The sequence below is a fragment of the Drosophila eugracilis genome, unplaced genomic scaffold (genome assembly GCF_018153835.1).
Source record: "Drosophila eugracilis isolate 14026-0451.02 unplaced genomic scaffold, ASM1815383v1 contig_415, whole genome shotgun sequence".
Taxonomy (NCBI): Eukaryota; Metazoa; Arthropoda; class Insecta; order Diptera; family Drosophilidae; genus Drosophila; species Drosophila eugracilis.
In genome coordinates, this window is record NW_024573278.1 from 482,465 (window position 1) to 504,132 (window position 21,668).

The following is a 21,668-nucleotide window of genomic DNA, read 5'->3' on the forward strand; positions in this document are numbered from 1 at the left end:
TTATGAAAACTAAACGCGAATGTTAACTTTAAGCAAAGGAATCGTAAATAAGTGATTATAGATAAAGTAAGCTGATCTGTTTAAACTTGCAATATTTGACATACTTTGTCCTAGCGATCGTGACATGGAAAGACTATCATGTTAATGACAATGACTATTTTAAGCAAACAACCATTGCAGTGTAATGAAATATAAATGCTATTAAGACCACGAACCTCTTCAAAAACTGATTACAAAGTAAACAATAAATCAAATCTATGAATCATTTGAAGAAAATCTACCACAATAATCGTTCTTAGATAACCATGTAAAATAATAAGGAATTAATGACACAGTTACGAAACTGAATGGCAATCAAAATAAACTACATTACAAGCGATAGGAATTTCCCGCTTTCCACGCCGTCGAGCATGGACCAAAACTCTTAGTGTTTGAACAGAGCAGATGGCTGAGAGCAGAAATAAGGCCAAGACCAATACCAAGACGGACAACAGTCAAAAGTCGAGGATGCGGAATGCGAATAGAAATAGGAATTGTGTTAAATCATTTACACTTCCGCTGCTGTTTTGTTTGTGCAATCAATTTAATATTATTTGTGTTATCCAAGCTCTGGCTGGCTCGAGGTCCGCTTCCAACTCGTTCTCCTCCTTGAGGGTATACGACCCAGTCGTCCGGAACATTACATTTGTTTAACATTTGAGTTAACGCTTCATTGGGCCACCTACTCCACCGCCATTACTTATGTATGCCTGGCATTTCTCAAACTCTGACTGCCGCTCGTAGTCCAACTTCAAGCCCATCTGTTGGCAGAGACAAAACAGCATTTAAATCATTATTCTTGACCAGACTTGGCAGACCAGCCGGCCATCCAGCCATCGAGCCCGACCTACCTACACCTTGGCTAGCCATCGAGAATCCTTTCAATTCATCCTAAGCGTGTCCTGCATTCGTAAGTTGGCCCGGTGGGCGTGTTCGCCCGACTGGATGGGATGGCCATATGTACTCCTTTTACGCCCCACTAAACACCCGCATAAATAAATTTCGTTAATGCCAAATAGTCTGGGGCGTAAAAGAAAGATGAGGTAACACAAGCAGCCGCACTAGCTGGAAAACAGGGAAACTGGGAAACCGAGCAAACGACGGCAACAGAGGTTGGTCAAATGGAATGCCCCTAGCTCAAGCTTACACAACTACATGTGTGTCTCTGTTCCGAAAACCAAATTCTCTGAAATTTCCCTAAAAATTAGCAAATTTATTTCTCAAGGGACTAGCAGCTTGAGCTGACTTTTTAAATATTAAGTTTTCTTATTTGGTTTTCCCGTCGGTAATTGGACAAAACCTAGGATTTAAATCAAAAAGTCTAAATAAGTCCAATGGAATCTTTTCGAATTAAGGCGATCTTGGTTTTTTATATACAAGATGTATAGTTTAAATAGCCGGGAGATTTGAAGTAGTTCTGGATATGACCGAGGTAAATGGGAACACCTTGGTTTCGCAACTAATGCCAAGAGCACCCACATTACCCAAGCCAACCGAAAACTTGCACAAACATATCAAAAACAGGACGCGGCGCAAAACGCCGGCCATAAACTGGGACACGGGCCGGGCCTTAGGAGCCAGAGAATGTTTATGTAGGAATACAAGACCTAAAACGTTAGATGGTACCAAGCTCGACGGGCACATTGTGGGAATATTTAAAATTGGCCACGTGTTGTTCTTGCTGCTGCTGCTGCTAGCCGAGCAGCTACCCATACGACATTTTTAGCTTTTAGTTATTTTAGATTGCCCCGACAAGCTTACCGTGCAAGTGCAATTTGAAAATATGTTAACCCTGCGATTTTGTGCGCCAAAGAAACGCCAGCAACGCGAAGGAGAAGAAGATATTGCAGCTGTTCGTGTCAAGGCGTATACGCGATATTAACAAGAGCAACAAGAGCTACAACAACAACAGCATTGAACAACAGCGGACTTGGACTCGGAATCCCCCCGCCGAGGCAGGGGATAAATTTATACAGGCTCCAGCGGCCCAACGCCGCCAGACAGCCAATGTGACCCAGTTAAGGCCAAAGGATTTAGCTGGCCAAGGACCGCGAAGTAAGGAACCGAATCGGGGAACCGAAACGAGTTACGCGATACGCGATACGCGGAGTTCGGGGCGCGAAACACGTCCAATTCCAGACTCGACACGGAGCAAGGATTATCAATTTGCTTGGCACTTTAATGGAGTTGGCCAAGATGCCGGGGCGCCTGATCCCGCTGTTGGCCCTGCTGCTCATCTGTTTGCCGGGTAAGCTGCGTCAAATATGAAATTATTTCTCACGATACATTTGTCGCATATTAAATGACTTTTCCTTCTCCCTCCACCTCCTCGTACTGCCTTGTTCCTGTGCCCTGAATCTTTTTCTCATGTTTTCATGGAAAACAATTTGATATGCGCGGCTTAAAAGCATTTTGTGGGCGAATTTAAGGCATTTTCCTGCCGTACATCTTTTGGCCTTTGTGCATATTTTAGCGCAGACTGTCTGAGGTGAAGGGAAATGAAAGGTGCGCCAGGGACTGGGGCTTTACTTTCGAAATTTTTTGCTCAGTTTGTCAGGGTCAATTTAAATTATGTTGGTATTTTTGCATCGGCGCTTATGCTGGCGGAATTAGAAAAAATGTTTATTCTTGGAAGCAGATTTTTACAGCAGGAAGTAACATATGCTTTGAAAGGTTTTGTGTTTTTAAAATAAGCGTTTTCTTAAGAAGATTTTTTTCCATTCATAAGCTAACAAAAGAAACTAAAACTATTAGTTGACGTAACCTTTCCTAAAACTTATAACGGACGACTTAAATACAAAAATTACAAACGCTTACATCCGCTGAGCGGTTAACTTTTCCCCATCAATTAACGGTTTTCCGAATTGTCCACGATTTGTACATTTTCCATGTAAAAGAAATACAAAATAAAGGACCTTTGAGCAAGTCCTTGAGCCACAATGTTCAGCAAATAAAAAGCAGAAAAAATCTAAGGGAAACAAGAGAGAGAAAGGTAATTAAAATCAAAATGGCAACATGAAAAGGCAGAAATTGCTAAACTAAAAGTTAAAACTAAAGCATAACGAAAGTGACTCTCGACATTTTCATCAATGAACCAAACTCGATCAAACGCTGCACTCCTGCCCTATCAGAATTTTGTTTTTTCAATAGAAAAGTTTTGGGTGCAGTCGAAAAAAAGAAGAGTGCAGCAAGGCCAGGCAAAAATTTCCATGGGTTGGGATAGGGCGGAGAATGGGGCGCCTTTGGATGCTTTAAATTGTGTTAAAAGCTCGCAACTTTGGTATCCAACCCCCTGCTAAACCCTTCATTTTGTTTTATTTTTGCCTCCCCTTGCAAGCTGTTCGATTCTTTTGGCCATGAAAGTGATTGACGAAACGCTTGAGGAGATTCAGCCAATTGAACGGGAAATAACAACAATCTGGGTAACAAGCGGTCCAGAAGGATTGGCCAAAAAGTGGAAGAGCGAAAAAAAGTTAAAAACTTTTACTTTTGTTTAATCAAATTCAACTGCCCAGTTGAGCATCATTGAATGCTTGTAGCAGAAAGTGAAGTAACTTGGAAGAGTCCTCCCCCCCCGCAAAACCAACAATTCAATGGGCCGACCCAACTCAAGTCCAGGTTCTGGCCCATGCCACTTGAAAGGGCCCCCCTTTGTTGGCTTTTTGGCCATATAGCCTTGCGGTAGCGATAAGTTGCTCAAGTCTCGGGTTATTTTCCCACGAGATGCCTCTTGGTTGGCCGCCAAAGTGGCACGCCCGACTTAAACGCTTAACAACAATTATTACACAAAGTTACGGCCTGTTTTCGACCTCATCCCCATACCCCACCCCCATGGCCCCTCATCAGTGTTGTCATCATTATGGGCGAAAACTAGGCTGGCATTTTGATGAGAGTGTCCGGCCGAGAGTCCTCCTGGCATCGAATTAACTCGGTTAGGGGAGGAAGGGGGTCAGATTACGCTGCTCCATAACTGCGCCCGGGCGCCTTGGGGTTAAGCCAATTTCCATCATCATCATCATCATCACCATCAGCCTCAGTATTAGCCTCATCATCCCGACAACATGCCCATCATAATTAGGAAAAGTGTCGAAATGTTGTCAGCCCGAGACGGACACAACGGAGGCGCGTCCAGGACATCAGTCAGCCTGCAGGGGTGCACACTGAAAGAAAAGCAACTAGGAGCCGCCCTATCAAATCACAAACCTTTTATAGTGCCCATTGCAACATATTAAAAGTAGATAAAATGAAAATGAATGAATTCCTTTGATTCAATATTACATTTTATATGGTTTTAAATGGTACGACATGAAGATACTTTTGAGTTATGAAAGTGAATTTTTATGATCTCATTCAATGAACGTTCAGATCACCTTATTTATTGGCAACAAATTCTAATATAAAAGCAATAAGCCTGATTTTAGTAGCAAATAAGAGTGGATTTTTGAAATTGCCAAAACAAAGATTATCGAAACAAAAAATTTAATTATTCACTGGAACGAGTTTATAAATTAAAACGGGCGAACATTTTCCGCTGCTCAGCTGCGATTTTTCGCATAGTTTTTTTATATTTTGTTCGTGTTGTTTTTTATTATTGTTGCCATAACAATAACAGAGGCAAGCAAACAAAAACAAGCAACTACGCAACAATAACAGCGGCAGACAAACTTAGACTCCGGCGAACTCAACTCGCTTCCGGCCGATGAAAGTGTAGAGAGGCGTTTGATTAAAACACTTTCTACTAAAAATGCCCGCGGGACTTGGGAGCCTGCTCGGTTAATTTTAGTGTAGGGAAGGGGATTGGGTGGGGTGGGGGCAGCTCAAGTTTTCGTGCAGTCCCAGCAGCTTCTCCTGCCGAGTTTCCCGAGTCAATGAAATTCTGCATGATGAGGCTCATTTTATGTGTGAGAGTTTTCCGCTTTTTCCCCATCCGCCCAGCCTCATTACGCAAGTTTTCCTTCATCCTCCGTCAAGTGCTCGTCTTGATTTCCCTCCTACTCCGCTTTCCCATCGCTTTGTGTCTCCTTTATATATTTCTTTTATTTTTTACTCTTGCGCACAATTTGTTTTTACAGTGGCATGGGCGTAGCAGGGCGCTGTGTTCGTGTCTGTTTTTACAACTTTTTAGTTTGCGACTTTCCCTTCTGTTTTGGCGCGCAAAGATTAAGCAACATTTTTTTTAAGGCTTCACCAGTTGTCGCGTGTCCTTTCTCCCTAAATTCTCCTCTTTTTTGGTCCCCAAACCTTCATTGATATCCCTATGCAGCGTGCTGCCCTAATGATAATTTTTTCCGTAATAATTTCAGTTTATTATTTTGTTTTCATTTTTTCTTTGCACTCGGCCTGCTCATCGGACTTTCAAGTAATTCCCTTGTTTTATTGCACTTTTTTATGCTGTTTTGATTTGTTTCATAGCTGCCTGACACGCCCCTCTGTGCTCCCACTTACTGCCACGAATTCCTCGTCCTTTTACCGAGTTCCTTGGTCCGCCAGACGACGGCAGCTGTTGGTTTTTATATGTTTTGCGGGCAAATGAGTTGAAGCATCCGACAGTGGTCTAGGAAGGGCGAACAGAGGAAAGGAGAACATTTTTCATTTAATTAGTGTTAATTATGTAGTGCAGTCTTAAAAATTATTGAGAGCAAATTTTTCTAAGCCACTTGAAAGTGTAGTTAAAAGTAGGTATTAAGTACGTCGAAAGGTGTAAGGAAACTATTAATGGGGAATAAATTATTGTATGGAATAAAAAATCTTTTTAAAATAATACATTAAAAACATATTGGTTTACACTCTTAAGAACCGAAATAAAAAGTTTTTCATAACAAAAAACATAAAGTTTCCTTTTTTGTGGCAGCAAATTTACTTAATTACAGTTTCCTTTCTGTCCCTTTTCAATATTTTACCCACTGTCCTCGAAGGGAAATGGAATTTTTGTAACTTTATTATAATCAAGTTGGCTGCAGTGCATCATTAGTGCAGGCAATTAAAAAGTTTTTTATATGCAATCGCTTTATCTTTATTGCACGTACACGAAGCATAAACATAAAACATGATAACGCACACACACACATACACAGCCACTCTCTTTACGCACGCACACAGAGACAGCAGGCTGGAAAGAGAGTGTTACACACACACAGGCAAACGCACGACTTGGCCGGAATCGTTAAAAGGGCTTCCAGAGTTTTGCATTTACTTTGAGCTCCGGCGAAATACGCTGAACTTGATTAGAAAATGCTGGAACCCTCGACTCCTCTTTCTGCCTTGCCATTTCCACTTGAGGTTCAATGGCTGTCGAAGGGCACTTGATGGCTTCCATTTCTCTCTGTGTATCTGTGTGATCTCTGTTCATTAGCTAATTAAGACCCAGTTACAAACACCAAACGCCGTTGTGCTTTGGTTATAAGACAAATAAGAGAGAGCATTGCATTGTATAAAAATGTGTTGCATATCTTTAGGCGTTTAAGGATACAATCTGCTTGCAAAGAGAGACTTTGTAAATGCTTCCATTGTAATTTAATTTTTAGAAAATTTATGAGTCTGTAAGGCCAATTAGTATGCATGACAAGCTCGTAATATTTTACTTCTCAAGTACCAAGAAAGATGAATGAACTCCTTTGTTAATCCTTCCCTGCATACTTGTTTAGTTAGCGAGTAAAGTGCATAAAGTTTCATTTAATTTAAATCAAAGTACACCAAGTTATTGCCTACCTTTGGCTGAACTTCTTATCAACATTCTGCCAAGAATTCTCCAAACCCTATAGCTCACACACGCACTTTTGCTTTCACTTTCCTTGGCTGTTTCTATCTTTGACTTTCGGAAAGTTTCGAGCGGAATTTATGGCGCCAATTTGGCAAAATTTACGCGTTGCATGTGTATGGGAAGCTGCAGCCAGAAAATCTGCATCCGAAGAAGCCCCAAAAGCTTTCGATTCGAATGTCAAAGACGTATAATTTATAGCCGATTTTTGGTCTCTATATATTTTATTACGATTTCAGGTGGGGCGCATTGGCCATGAACCAAATTCTCTTTGCCTTTGGCAATTGGCGCCTTATGAGTTGCCAAGGCTACCAAAAAGCAGTTTACTACTGGCAATTACCAGCTTTTAGCCAGCCCAAAACTTTGCTGTCATTGTATAAACGGCTCTTCACTTCATTCCACTCCAAAGTACATGCAAATCAATTCAAGTTCGTAATTAGCTAATTAATTTCACTTTCCCCGGAACTCAACTTAAACTTTTGCGTATTTTGGGACTGAGGTAGGCACCCGAAAAATGAAGATTAATTTATTGAACAAAAATGTTTTCTGGGGGGCCGTAAATCGTTTTAATTGTCGTAACGAGTATTCCAGATAAATGGGGATCATGGCATTTGAAATATATATAAATATCGGAGCCGATGGTTGGGGGGTGAAAAGGGACCATGGACAGCGGACAGAAAACAAAACACTAAGTCATTAATTTCCACTCACAACCTATTCATTTTCCTTCTTTTTTTCCGTCCCATTATCCAGCCATCAGAGGGCAGTCGGAGGAGACATCAATATTAAACAGCAATGGAACAAATGGGCGAGCATTTCAAAGGACTCAATCAAGGCGCGAGGCATTAATTCCGGCGACAACGCAAATGGCCCAGACGTTGAACAAAGCCAGCACATTTGGGCCAACAATGGCTGCAGCAGCTTTGGATGCAGCAGCTCCGCCGAATCGCTCCCGCAACAATGTCGCCATTAATAACATTAGCAACAATGGCGATCAGCGGCTGAGGCTGACCGCTGCCCTCGAGGCGAATCTGATTATGAGCAATCGGAATGTCCAGGAGCAGCACAGCTATAGAATCACGCAGGACAACGCCACATCTCTAGCTTCGATTGCCCTGAATGCAACGACGTTCGGGGCTTCCCTCTTCCCCTTCTGCCAACAACACCAGACCCTGCCACAACAACACCATCAACAACAACAACAACAACAACGAGGCGAACAACACGCCGCCCGGTGGCAACAACAACGCTGAAGCCACCGCCAACAATAGATGATTACCAGACAATAATTAGCCAGGCCGGCACCCATGCCTATCTGCCATGCAATGTAAGTTGAACAACTACACTGAGCGGAAAATTGTCCATACTCTTGGAAATCTCTCCCCTAAAATCAATTAGTAAAGTAAAAGTTGTTATATTTGTCAATTTCGTAGGGAAACTCTTTCGTAGTTTATGTTTGGATGGGAAAATATTGCTGTATAAACACAGAGCTATTTTCCTATTTGCAAATAACTACAGAAGACAGAAAAACATTTATTGAATATCCTTTCATTGGGAAAGGAAAGCAAATAGAAATCAATGGAGCCTGAGAGGCTATAACAATTTTGTGCAAAAGGGGAAATATTTAAATTGGCTTTTGGTTCCAGAAATTTAATAAAGTTGATGCTGAAAAAAAACAAACAAAATATACACATTTTTAGCTAATTTCAACTTAATTAAATGGGTTTTACCATTTAATTTGAGCACAAAGGAAAAATAAACTGACTTTATGAAGTTTTTCACATTTCATGAATATTTAAACAAGAACTAAGCTGATAATGATATGTGATATAATATATTCATCATGCTCAATATTTACTAATCCAAAAAAGAGAACAAACATATAATTTTTTCATGTGCATTTCCCCACGACTTTCCCTTTAATTAAACAGCGGGCCCTGATTAGATTTCCCTGTTGCAATCAGATTCGAGAAGTGTGAATGGTGCCAGGCCCAATCATGAGTTTACAAGTCCTTCGAAGGCATAATTGGGAGGAAATTTGAGGTAGAAGTGGCTGGAAAATTTCCTGAAAATTCAATCAGCTAGCTCAAGCAAACTCTTTCATGCTCCTTTGTTTACCTAGCAATCCATCAGAGAGAAGTTCTACGGCAAATTGTTGGCTGTGCAAATATTTACAAAAGCATTTTTATTAATCATTGATAATTTATAATAACAGTACTCCAGTTCGGTAACACAAAAAAGAGAGAGCTGTGTGAAGGCTGAGGAAGTTGAACCCAAGGGATGTGGCATCGATTGGCCCAACTTCCGCTCTCCGTTCTTTCTGCCATTTTAGAGCTTTGAACTAATTTACGCTGGCCGCTGTCGGAACTCAGCGAAAACAAAACCGGAAATTGCCGATGCTGATGTCGATGTCGATGCCACGCCCTAGCCAAAGGGCATACATAAGCAGATGGATACACTTGAATATTATTTGAAAATTACAAAAACTATCTAAAAAGAAGGGAACTATGGAAATGGTTGTAAAGTGATTTTAATTTAAATCTGAAGAAGATATAGATTATAAAAATGAGCAGTTCCGTTACCCTAATCTTCCCGATATATATTTTAACTTTTAAGTATAATCCTTCTTATGACAGGATTATAGTTTATAGTTTTCTGATATTGATTTAACCTTTTCGGTAAACACATAAAATCTTTACGGACAGACTAAACTGAATCTGAATAGGAATATAAAAACTTTTTAGAGCCTTTCATTTCTCTTTTACAACGTTACCAACTTCTGAGTAAAATGGTTATAGCCCAGAGAAGAGTAAAATGCAGAAGAAGCTGAAGAAGACACACATTTTTGTTTGGAGCTCCTCAAAAACGATGACCCAAATAGTTGTCACTATGTACGCTTATACATCCGCCTGGTACATAAGGACACATTTATGTGCCCAGAGATCGAGGAAAGTGAGAGGTGGGGTCGAGTGAAATGCCCTGGCATCCGCTAATAACTTAGTTACCCATCTTTCCTTGGCTCTTTGCCTGCTGCATCCGCATGGCTTACATCCGCACATCCGCATTTTCGCGTTTCACATTGCAAATTATAATTGGCGCTGCTGGATTCTATCGCTGCCACTGGCAGAGTCACTATTTACTGGTTACTGTTTGGACAGGAAATTACTGCAGAACTTAAAGTTGCAGGAGGAATAAGTATTCCGCCCAACTGACAACTGCAGATGCGAACATATTCCCTTGAGATGTTTTTTCAAAGGAACTGAGCTGTTAAGGAAACCAGCGGGTGGAAGAGGTGCCTAGTTAATTAAAAGATGCAGCTGAGCAGCGAGGGTTATAATAGGGTGAAGGGTTATACCGATTTACCCCCTGGAAATGCTCCTTAAGAAAGCACTCTTTTGATTTATTACAATTTATTTGGATTTTTATTTGGAGAGGGAACCTTATTAATACGAGTCTTTGATCAGTCGAGTGAAATTTACTGGAAAGTTATGCAATTGAGTAAGTCATTTGTAAATCATATAAAAAAACATTTAGCATTGGATTAAATTAGCTTGCGAAAGTCATTGGGCCTCCTTTGAATTTCTTCAAAATAATTTATTTGTCAAGCTACATTGGTTATTAATAAACATATTACTTCAAATGTAGTTACACGATAAAAATCTATAGATTATTACAATCTTTGGCTCAACTTTTAGCTTGAACAAGTTTGCACACTTCCCCGCTGGCTAAATGTTCCCTCAACCGTGAACCTTCCTGCGCCAAAAACGAAAAACAATCTACTATAAAATATTTATCAGATAATTTAAATACGCACACACAATCTGGGATATACCATATTCGCTCTCGGCGCTGTTGGCGCTGCACATCGTGTATATATTTATATGCCCGGAATAATCTTCAAATCTGCTTAAACCTAATCAATTAATAATACATTTTGAGACCGTGGGCGTCACAAAGAAACCAGCTGAAGGATAACGAATCGAAGGGACCACAAAATCGAGCTGAGGGGGAAAGCCACAAAAATGCTTTGCCTGCAAGCACTTGAATATTTTTTACCCAGAATCGACAGACTCTCCCTTCCATCGGGCTGTCATTCTTTTCTTACTTTTTTTTCGGCAACTCAGCGAAAAGTTTTCTCTCATTTTTGTATTTTTTTCCTTGTGTTGTGCTGTGTTATTTTGCTGAAGATATGAAAGCAGGCACTTTGAGGTGTATTGTTGTGTGAAAAGAAAGAGGAAGACGCAACACGGAAGACTGAGGAGAATCAACAAAATAAAAGAAATTATTTGCAAACAAGTTTAGACGAAAATTCGCAATGTTATGAGCAAACTTTGTTGTCTGCTCGACTGTGATGGAAAACGATGCTCACGCGGAGTCTCAATCTGGATTCTGGGCTGATGGGTGATGACGACAGTCAAGGGAACATAAAACCCATCGAGGACAGGAACTGGATATGGCAGTTGCTAGACTTGGATAAACCCGGAATAGGGGTTGTATCTATGTGGTACAGTTTTAGGGGCAGTTTGAACTGCAGCTAAAACTAATTAACAATTTTTAAGTGGCAAACAGTCGGGCATCTTGATAAGTACCGACGAACGACGAAGGCCCATCACTTTACGGCGGAATTAAACACAATCTACGAAGGCAGCGAAAATTTAAATTAGCTAATGCCAGGCGGGAACCTGTTCAGGCCACACAGGGATATTTGTCAGCCGCAAGGACAAAAGAGGCGGAAAAACAGGAGACCTACTTACACTTGCCACGTACTCAAAGTCCTGACTTGGCTGCCTGCCCAACCAAGCTCATCGGCCTTAGTGGATAAGCATCTTCACTTAATACCGAGTATAATGTCGATGCTCAGACCGATAATAATGTCCTTAGAGCCGGGATACTCCTGCCGGAGACTGTGGCGAAATTTAATAAACTCTCACACCGCACAGTGGCTTCTATCGGTGACTTTTTCGATTTCTTTCCAGTTATCTAGGCAAATCATTTTGTACTTAAATTCTACATGATTTTGTATCAAATGGAAGCTGATTAATTAAACGTGTGCCTTGTGTAGGTATTACATTAAATAAGGGAATTAAATATATGAAACTGAATAGGCTACAGGATTAGTTTTAAGCTTAAACGAGAAAGGGAAATTAGAGAGCTAAACGCAGCAGTCAGTCAGTTTAGACTTAAATATGTAGTGAGAAACAGTAATAGACTGCAGACTGTATAATAGTCACTAGTCACTAAGGCAATAGTCACCTTAAAGAACCATTCCTGTACGAGTATTAAATCGAAGGCTCATAAAGGAGAAATAATTCTATATTTCAGGAGAAATGCGGGATTTTCCTAATGATTCCCCTTCCTGCAGGTGACTAAGTACTCCGTGAGTTGATTTGTCGACCAAGCGGAGATGTTCATATTCATTTAAAGGAGATGGTTTTTGACAGCACGTGCTCAACCGGCAATAACAGCTCGAATCCTTGAATGGGGGAGTGCCTGGGAGACCGTGGGGCTTCTTCACCAGCGCCACTTCCTTGGCGACATCCACAACAACAATGGCGGCAACAACAAGCACATAAAACGCAAATGATTATAGTATCTAATCATGACGTTGTCGTCGTCGTCGTCGTCGCCGGGGTCCTTAGAGTTCCTCGTTGTCTGGGCCCTGACACCGACAATGTAGTTGATGACAGTGGTTCAAAGACAGTCATTTGCCTCTGTCACGACGCCTTCGTTTCGGCCAGTTACCGCAATACATAGTTACCCCCTCAATAATCACACTGAGAGAATGGGAGGTCATTGAAATGAACCGAGATTTGTGTTTGCTTTTTGCTCAACTGGTTGGTTGACTAAACGGTTTTTGGGTCAGTGTAATTAGAGGAAGTCATGGACATTATTGCGAATCCATATCCATATTTAAATATAGACATTCATAGATACCTGATAAGGGGGGAGATGATTTTGGGGGCACTTCCGTATCGATGACTGGCAATTTAATGTGTATTATTTTGTTTTTGCTGCTCGAAAGGAGGCTGCCTGGGCAAATTGCCACTAAATTATTATTGCCATTATTGACACAAATGAATCGTCGTTTTGTTATCGTGATTGTTTACTGCTCTCCACCAGGGATCCATGTGCGCCCCCCTTTACCGAAATCTTCTCGTGAAGTTTACCAAAGTATATCCAGCTGAGGTAGGGCAACGCAAACAAGGCAAAGTTCTGCTGACATCATCATCATCATCATCATCATGGCACTGACCAACCTATAGGGTCGGCCAGCTGGGATTTAATGTTTGAATTGCTTTTGTGCGGGATAATTGAATTAATTTTAAAAATTGAAACCCCCATTCGAATGATTTTTCGATAATTGAAAGTAAACTTGCTATCTCATTTGGGCAGGTCAAGCAGCTGGTGAAAAAGCCGATTTCCTGGTTGAGGATGAGGGACGGGCACATACTTACCGTTGACCAAACCACCTTCATCGCGGATCAACGTTTCCAATCGGTCTTCTCACCGAATCCAGAACGCTGGTCACTGCAGATCAAGTATGTGCAGCTCAAGGATGAGGGAACCTACGAGTGCCAGGTGTCCACGGAGCCCAAAGCCAGCGCCATTGTCCATCTAAGGATTGTAGGTAAGTAGGGGAGGGCGTGCTTCAAATTTATAGCATACTTATTGGGGCAACATGTGTAAAAAATCAAAATCTAAATGACAGTTTTGGCGTTCCGTATTCATCCAATTTGTTGGTGTCAAAACCATTTTGGCTTACAAATTATACCATAAATTATTATATGACATAGAAACTTCTAAACTAAAACAAATGCTTTGACCACAATTATATTTGTCCTGCCAAAAACCAAAGGACAATAGCAATGCATGTTGGCTCAAAGCAAACCGACTCCATGAGTCTCTAATTCACTGTGCAAACATTCAACTGACCCATTGGCCTTCAACCGCCAAAACCGATGCCAAAATCAAAATCAAAACCCAAATCTCTAACCCTGACCACACCTATAAATCTGCAATGGCAGAGACAATAAATCAATGGCCGTTGCACTTTCGAGAGCAAACTTTGTGGATCTGTGTGTGGGTCCTAGCTTTCACTACAACAACCTTACATCTCACTTTCTCCCCTTGCCTTTTGCAGAGCCGAAAACCGAATTAATTGGCGAGTCAACGCGACATGTGAAGGCCGGAAGTCAAGTGAAATTGCGTTGCATAATTAGCCAGGCTCTGGAGCCGCCGCTTTTCATTAATTGGTTTTACAATCAGAAGCAAATCTATTTGCATAATCGTCGCGGTTGGCGTACGGAAATTGAACGCATCGATCTGCCAGCGGAAGTGCCAACCACCAGCACTACTACCACAACGACAACAACCACTACAACTACAACTGCAACCGCCAGCACTTCGGCAGCAACACCATCGACAGCAGCCACAACAGGATCAACAGGAGCAGCAACATCCTCGGAGACGGTTAATGGTTTGGTAACCATAACACGTTCATATATTCTAGATGCCATATCCCAGAATGACGTATCCGAAATGGGGGCTGCTGCTGCTGCTGCTGCAGGAGTAGCTTTTGTCACGGAGACGACGTCAACAGCTCAGCTCGTAGCTGAGGTGGATGCAACATCTTCGACTTCTGGGACGTCGACGGGAGGAGGACTTCTTAGCCCAACAAGTTCAACTTCCTTGGCAGGAGCAACAGCAGCAACTTCTGCGACAGGTGAAACCACATCAGCAGCAGCAACAACCAGCTCCTGGCTGACAACAACAGAAGCTGAAGCGGCAACAACTCCTGCCACAACAACGACAACCATGCTGCCAAGCAGCAGTTTCATTAAGCAGATAACAGTAAGTGGCTTACCGCATTCTGCCCCTGAAATTGCCACTCCTCCCGTTTCGCCCACTGGAAATTTGCTCAGTGGAAAATGTTCCCATTAAATGCCTTTTCATTACGCAAATTGGCGTGAATGCGAGGCAGGTAAAATAATTTTTATTAAATTCTTATTGTCAACGTTTGTCAAATTATAATTTTTAATACGGCCCCAGCAGTCCGCGCCTGCCACACTCGATCCCGTCTGACGGCTGTCTCGGCAGATGAATAATATTACCGTACAGGTGCACTTCTTTAAGCGGAACTAAAGCTAAATGCTTCCGAGAATCCAAAACAGTTTTGTTTTGAAATTAATCATTACAATTTTTATTTTTCATCTCCCAAAGATACATTGAAAAATTGAATACCTTTCATTGGTAGATCAACATTCATAAGGGAAATCTTTATAAAATATGCACATGATGTTATTTTGTTACCATGTATCCATGACCTTTCTAAAGGAAGCCTCACTGTACCGCTATATTCATGTGTGTGCTCTTATTATATCATTGCAGACGGCTTCTCTCATCATTCCGGCCGTAGTCAAACTGGATTCCGGAAACTACACGTGCAGCCCCTCGAACAGTGCCCCCCGCACCATAGTGCTCCACGTGCTGAACGGTAAGGGGGATGGATTGGTGGTATAGTGTGGGTGGCTGGGCCATTGAGTGGGCGGTTGAGCAGCTGAGCTGAGGTGAGGTCGTTGGCGGGGCGGTTTTAACTGTTTGTCTGTCTGAACGGCGGAGCAATTGAATTAAGTTTTCATTTAGCTTAATTGAATTTTTTTTCGGATGCGTTTGTGTTTGGTTTGACTTTTGATTTTCGCAAAATATCAGCACAGTGTGGCAAATTGCTTCGACAGCAGCCCAGGCCCACCAATTATGAATGTAAATTGAACTTACCCGAAAGAAAGGAAAAAGTTTCACAACAAACATGGCCAAAAAGCACAGAAAATTTAACAAAATGGTTCCCCTTTTTAATCCCCTCACTAACCACTGTTCTAACCATTCGAGAGGTTTTTATTTTGTTTACACAATTTTCTACAATGGCAAACACAATGGCAGCGAAACGAAACGAAATGAAACCGAGTACCGAGAACCGAATAACGAATAACGAAAACCGAAAACCAAACCGAAAGAGTCGGTCCCAGTAAAGGAACAGTTGCAGTTTTATTGTTATCTCGAAATGGCCACAATTGCGTTATTTGCTCAATGTCCGCCAGGCAACACTGGCCAGGACACTGTTGAGTCCGAGGACCAAGGACGCCTACAACAATGACAGTGATGCTGGAGACTGCGATGACTGACCTATAAATGTCGCTACGTAATGGTTAGCTATCTGTCCGATTTTTCGTCTCACTCCGCTCTATTTGCCTCTCTATTGGTTTACACTACAAAAATACACTATTATTTTTCTGTCATTCGATTTTGTTTAAGTTCTTATTTTTATATTATTTTTTATAGTTGATTAAGAGGAAAAAACAGGTATTAAGTTCGGTCACCTTTTTTGTGACAACTTTTCATCTGACTTCATTGTTTTTTAATTACCCTTTAATAACAATATTTTTTCATTACCAAACAGAAGAGTATTGTTCGAGAAGATAAAACACAAAAAGTTATGTAAAAGTTAACTCATTCGTATTAAAAATATTTACAATAGGAATTCTCTCTTTGAGACTTATTTTTAAGCTGTGAAATGCAATGCCATCGACACAGTTTTTGACCGTGTGAGCTTGTTGCCACAAATTTCCGCTTGCATTTAAATCGTTTGTCCATCACTCCCGCTGGCAATGTGTTGTCGTTCCTATTGCTGATCCAGTTCCTGTTCCTGGCTGTCAGCTCCGACATGTCCTCGTCTGTCCTCGTCCTGTGTTTGCGTTTGACTGCTATTTGTAGCCTGTCGTTTCCCGTTTGGAGCACGCTACTTAAAGGCACTTCAGCACATGACAATATGATTCGACAGGGCCGGAGTGTTAACTCACACTCGTCTGAGATCCGGCAAAACAAATGCCGAGCGATTGTGACTGATGACACCTGACGGAGGACAAGGACTCGCAGCAGGATTTTTGGGCAGACAGGTAGACAAGTTGCTGCTACGACGACTGTCACGCAACAAATAATGGCCATAAAAAACCTAGGTAGACCGGGTTTAAGGGCGGCTCTTAAGGGGGCTTGAGTCTAGGTCAGAAAGGGCAAACAATTGTCAAAGATATTTCTGCCGACGAGATTGTAAAATGAAATTCACAATTTAATTTTCTGTGAAATGGCTGCCATGTGGGGCGAGAGCAAACATCATTTATAACAAGGAATTAATGTATTTTTAATATTCGACTAATTGACGCAGATAAAAGAAAGGCTCACAGCCCACTTGCCACGAGTTTTTCACTCTCTTTTTTTGTTGCTGTTGCTGTTAAGCTGGGCCAAATGAGTGAAAGGATGTTAAAGCCGAGGATAATGAAAAACAATGCTCCAGAGAGATATATATATTTTTATGTATTATATATATCTGCATGTGTGGGGAGTGGAGTAGGCTCGTGTGAGCCTGGCTGAGTGCCAGACAATAATGAAATTTCAGACAGAAGAGGCCCCTACTTTGCGCTTTTTACATAATTTTAATAACATTTTCCACGAATCATGTGCAAGTGCGAAAAGGTTAATAAACTTAATGTCATTTCTGCGGCACAATTGTTGTGGCATATTACAAATTTGTATGTTTATTGCCGCAACGCTGGCACAACGTTCGGTGTCTGTGTGCATCATGACAAATGATTATTAATAACTTAATGATATTATCATTTATTTATTCAGGGATTTTTATTTTAATTGCACTCGCCCTTCTGTGATTTATTAAATCAGCTAGACTGCCCGGCCCTAGGCCCTATCCCCTTTCCGGTGGCATAATTAATTTGCTTACTCGTTTGCTGGGCTTTGTGAAGTGGCAATGTCAGCGTGCGGTTGGCTTTTAAATTTATTCAAGTTTAATTATTTTAAATAAGTAATTTCATACATATTCGACAAGTTCCCCCACCGCCCACCGCCCCCGGAAACATTGCATAATTGATTTCGCAGACCGCAGCTCGTTTTAGAGCCATTTTGTGATGACTCGCATGATTTTGTTACGGTTGCCGTAGGATACATTCAGTGGTTATGGTAATTGATAACCCAGGGGGTTAATGGAAGAGCTAGTGCTGAGAAACTCCTAATTAGTGTGGCCTAATTATGGTTAACTTATCGACTCCTTATTGGAATGGGAAATCTGATAGGTTTTGGGATACAAATTTGGAATTGAAACTTGTTACTTAAAAATTTCCCTAAATTAGATCTTAAATTATAATTTAATATTGATTTTCACACTTTTATTGCAATTGCAATTTCAACCCTAATGAGCTGCTCGGGGATCAAGGGCTTGGTTTATTTAATTTGAAACTTCGAGTTCATTTCGTTGGCATGCCGATGCAGTTTCAATATTTGCCATGTACGCATTTCACGCGGATGCCACAAAAATCCATCAGCTGTATTAGCCGTGCCCAAAACTCACGAACCACCCAGACGAACGTAGATAAACCGCATCCGAAAACCCACTCATGTTTGCTGTTCAATTTTTGAATAGAAATATTTAATTACAATGGGCACTTTATTTATCCAATCGAACGCAGACGAGTTGAGCTGTGCGGAGTCGAGTCTGGGTAGATTTAATTTTTAGTCAAAAATTGATTGTGATGGCTGCGGATTGGGTGCGATTTGGGTTCTGGGAAATTGGGCGGATTGCAGTGTCATTATTGAATTAGTTTTTCCTACCATGGCGGTGGGATTTATGCTGGTGGTGGTGCTGTTGCTGTCACAGTTGCTGTTCAAAAAACCGCAACACTCTGTGCTCTCAAATAACTTGTTCTATTCCATTCTGATCGGCAGGTGAATATTCAGCCTCGGCCATTAAGTCGGGCAGTGTCAGCTGGAGTGCGCTAATTGGATGTCACGGCTATTTGCACTGGCGGAATGTTTCAACGCTTCTGACACTTTTGTGGATTATTAAATTTGCACTGGCCAGGAACATCTGCCAGCCGAATGCCAGCAAAGCCACCGCAAGGGCATTGGTCACAGGAGCAGCAGTAGAAGTTGAAAAAACAGTGCTAGTAGAGGGAGAAGAAACAGAAGCCAAATCAGAGGCCAACTTCATCAGAGTCAGCAGCTCAATTAGTGCCACCAAAGTGGCAGAGGACAAGACTTGAGTTGTCCTCAGGCTTTCGCCTGAGATTTTACCCATTAAAGGAGGCTACGAATTAAGATTTTACTCGATTTAAATACGTATTAAAGCAGAGAGTAAGAAGGTCACCCATCACCAAGGCAATACATACAGGACGACATCCATGGAATCTATATTAATAACCATACGACTCTCTATTCATATTTGTTTTCCATCTGAGTGTAAATTAATATTGAGAATCACGCCTAGTTTCCGGCATATCGTATACTTTGATTCAAATGTTGCAAGAATTGTGTAAATAGAATGCACAGAACTCGCCTTTAACGAATAAGAAGATTTGCCCTTAAGTTGATCAATTGGAATCTGCCATGGTTGTATCATATATAAGTTAACCAATCATATTGATATTGCAAGCATAGCATTAGTCCCTAATACATTGTCAAGACAGCTGGTGTTTGAAGAGAATTTTATGAAATAAAATCAAGTAGTTCAGCAAACTGGCAGAATACGAACTAAATGTGAAACTAACCTTAAGTTTCCTTGGTTTCCTTAAGCTATAAATTGTAAATATGTACGTATACCTTCTGATATCTGTATGAATACCCCTGATTTTTTAAGACTAAAACTACATTCTATGCCTAAAGGATAATGGTAATTGAATATTGAATACAAGTGTACATAAACGGGTGTTACTGCGTTCCATTCAAATAAATAACCGAAGCAAGCCAAAAACTTAATGTAAACATTAGTTAGTATATAAAAGACTTACTAAAATTTTAGACGCAGCCAAGCCAAGGAAGGAAAAAACCCAAAACTTAAAACAAAACCAAAACTTAATCAACTAAATAAACAGAATAGTAAGGAGTTGCTCCAACGTTGCGTATACTTGATTTGCAACATCAAATTTTAAGAGAATGAAAATCAATTGAAACGAAATGAAGTGTTTGCAATAATTCTTAAGCCATAACAAATAAGTGAGATACAAATAAATAAAATACAATTTCTTCAATGGACGCCAGTCGATTATTTCTTGAAATCAATTTACATCGAATTACAAATTATAGCTTCTCGTTACGCTTCGCACTTAGTAAAACCAACTGACAAACCAAAACCCTAACGAAATACACTTTTCTAATTAAATTCTTATCAAGCTGGACTACGGAAAAATCTGTGTCCTGAAAAATGCATGCTACCTTTCCTTCTAGCCAGTCAACTCACATATTCAAACGCTGCCTCAGAATTGCAGACAAGTTTGTTAAATATTCATTCATGACTTTACCGCTACTCCACACACACCCATGCACCCTGAAAAACAAGAAGGCAAAAAATATAAAAAAAAGAACACAATTTATTCCCACTAACAACGTATTAAACTGATGCAAAACCGGGGAGCTTGGCAAACCAACTGGATGTCAAAATATTTCCACCCATCGCCCAACCAGCAGGCAACTTTTTCTGAAATGAATTCAACAGTAATTTTGTGTGGTTATTGGGCAGGAAGGGGGCGTGGCCATGCCAAACTGTACGAGTTATATAGAATGTTGGGATTCAGATTATTAGTTGTGAATTCAGCAGTCGATGGCTTTTTGTGAATTTTAAACTACACTTTCCCACATTTTATTTAAATTAATTTCATTAAATGAAATTTACTCCTATTTTTACCTTTTTCCTTTAAGCCAAATGAATGCTAATTTGTTTTAATGGAATTATAAAAACTATTTATGGTAATTTATTTGATTATTCCCTTTTCCATTCTTGTTGCTTTTTTTTTTTTTGGCTGATACATCCATTACTCAACCTAATTGCCACATTTTTCAACCAAATTAAAGAGCCGCAAATAGTCCATTAGCTAACCTAGATTCTGCCAGCTTGAAAAATTATTATCATCTTAAAAGTTCTTTCAGCGCCATTTAGTGCAAAGCTTGAGAGTTTGCTCTTTAAAGAAAAATAGGAACAATCTAGGCAAAGAGAAGGAAAATCAAAATGAAAATGAAAACCGTTTGTGGCATTTGTTGCAACAAGCGTACCCAAAGTGGTTGACGAGCCGAGAAACGTGGAGTGATGGGATGCAGGTGACGACCCCTGAGCGGTGAGATGAGCAAGAATATGGCATAAATCAGGCTGTGTGTGGAGTACAAGCCCTCGTCCTCCTGCTCATCCTCCTCGTTGTCAGCCAATCATAGTTTTCACACTCTAGTTAACATCATTGTCACCGAGTTTCACTCACTCCCAGCCTCTGTACATACCAAAGTAGAGGAGTAGGGGAGCAGAAATGAGAAAGAAGAAAAAAATTGGTTGACGTTTGCAGTTTGTCACCATCTCTCTTCTGGCCCAAACCCGTGTATTTGGTGCACAATTCCGACGAATTTCCATTGCTGCCATTGCTGGCGACCGACCACGTTTGCCACCCTTTTTTCAGATGGAATTCTGCGTTTGTCGTTTTTAAAATTTTACCAACGTTGACATTTAAGTTAATTTGCATATTGCCGCACAAAATTTGCCTGGTGGCTGGCAAGGCTGCTGATGATTATGACAATGAGGGCAAGGAATTGGACCAGTATTCGTCTGCTTTCGGCCCTGAACTCTATGAATGTCAAAGCCCACCTATCTGCCTCTGTCTTTCCCTCCCTGACAATTCCATATTTGCATTCTCTTTTCCGTCCTTTAATCGTGCCGAGTCAGTTTTAAAAACTAAATGTTGGCCAATTACACAGGAATTAACATAAAGTTGGCATTCAAAGAACTAGTAAAATTACCAGTAGCTGAAAATATATCTTCCTTTTTATTAAATCAGAT

General features: G+C 40.8%; 1 protein-coding gene across 1 annotated transcript; it reads left to right on the forward strand.

The window, feature by feature from the left end:
• Positions 1-1,622: 1,622 nt before the first annotated feature.
• Positions 1,623-19,885, forward strand: LOC108111816 (mucin-5AC). The gene is given in 7 exon segments (XM_017221420.2): positions 1,623-2,287; positions 7,550-7,930; positions 7,933-8,123; positions 13,190-13,424; positions 13,938-14,647; positions 15,185-15,290; positions 18,581-19,885. Coding segments are annotated over 7 exon segments (2,007 nt in total). The 5' UTR covers positions 1,623-2,220; the 3' UTR covers positions 18,898-19,885.
• The last annotated feature ends 1,783 nt before the right edge of the window (positions 19,886-21,668 follow it).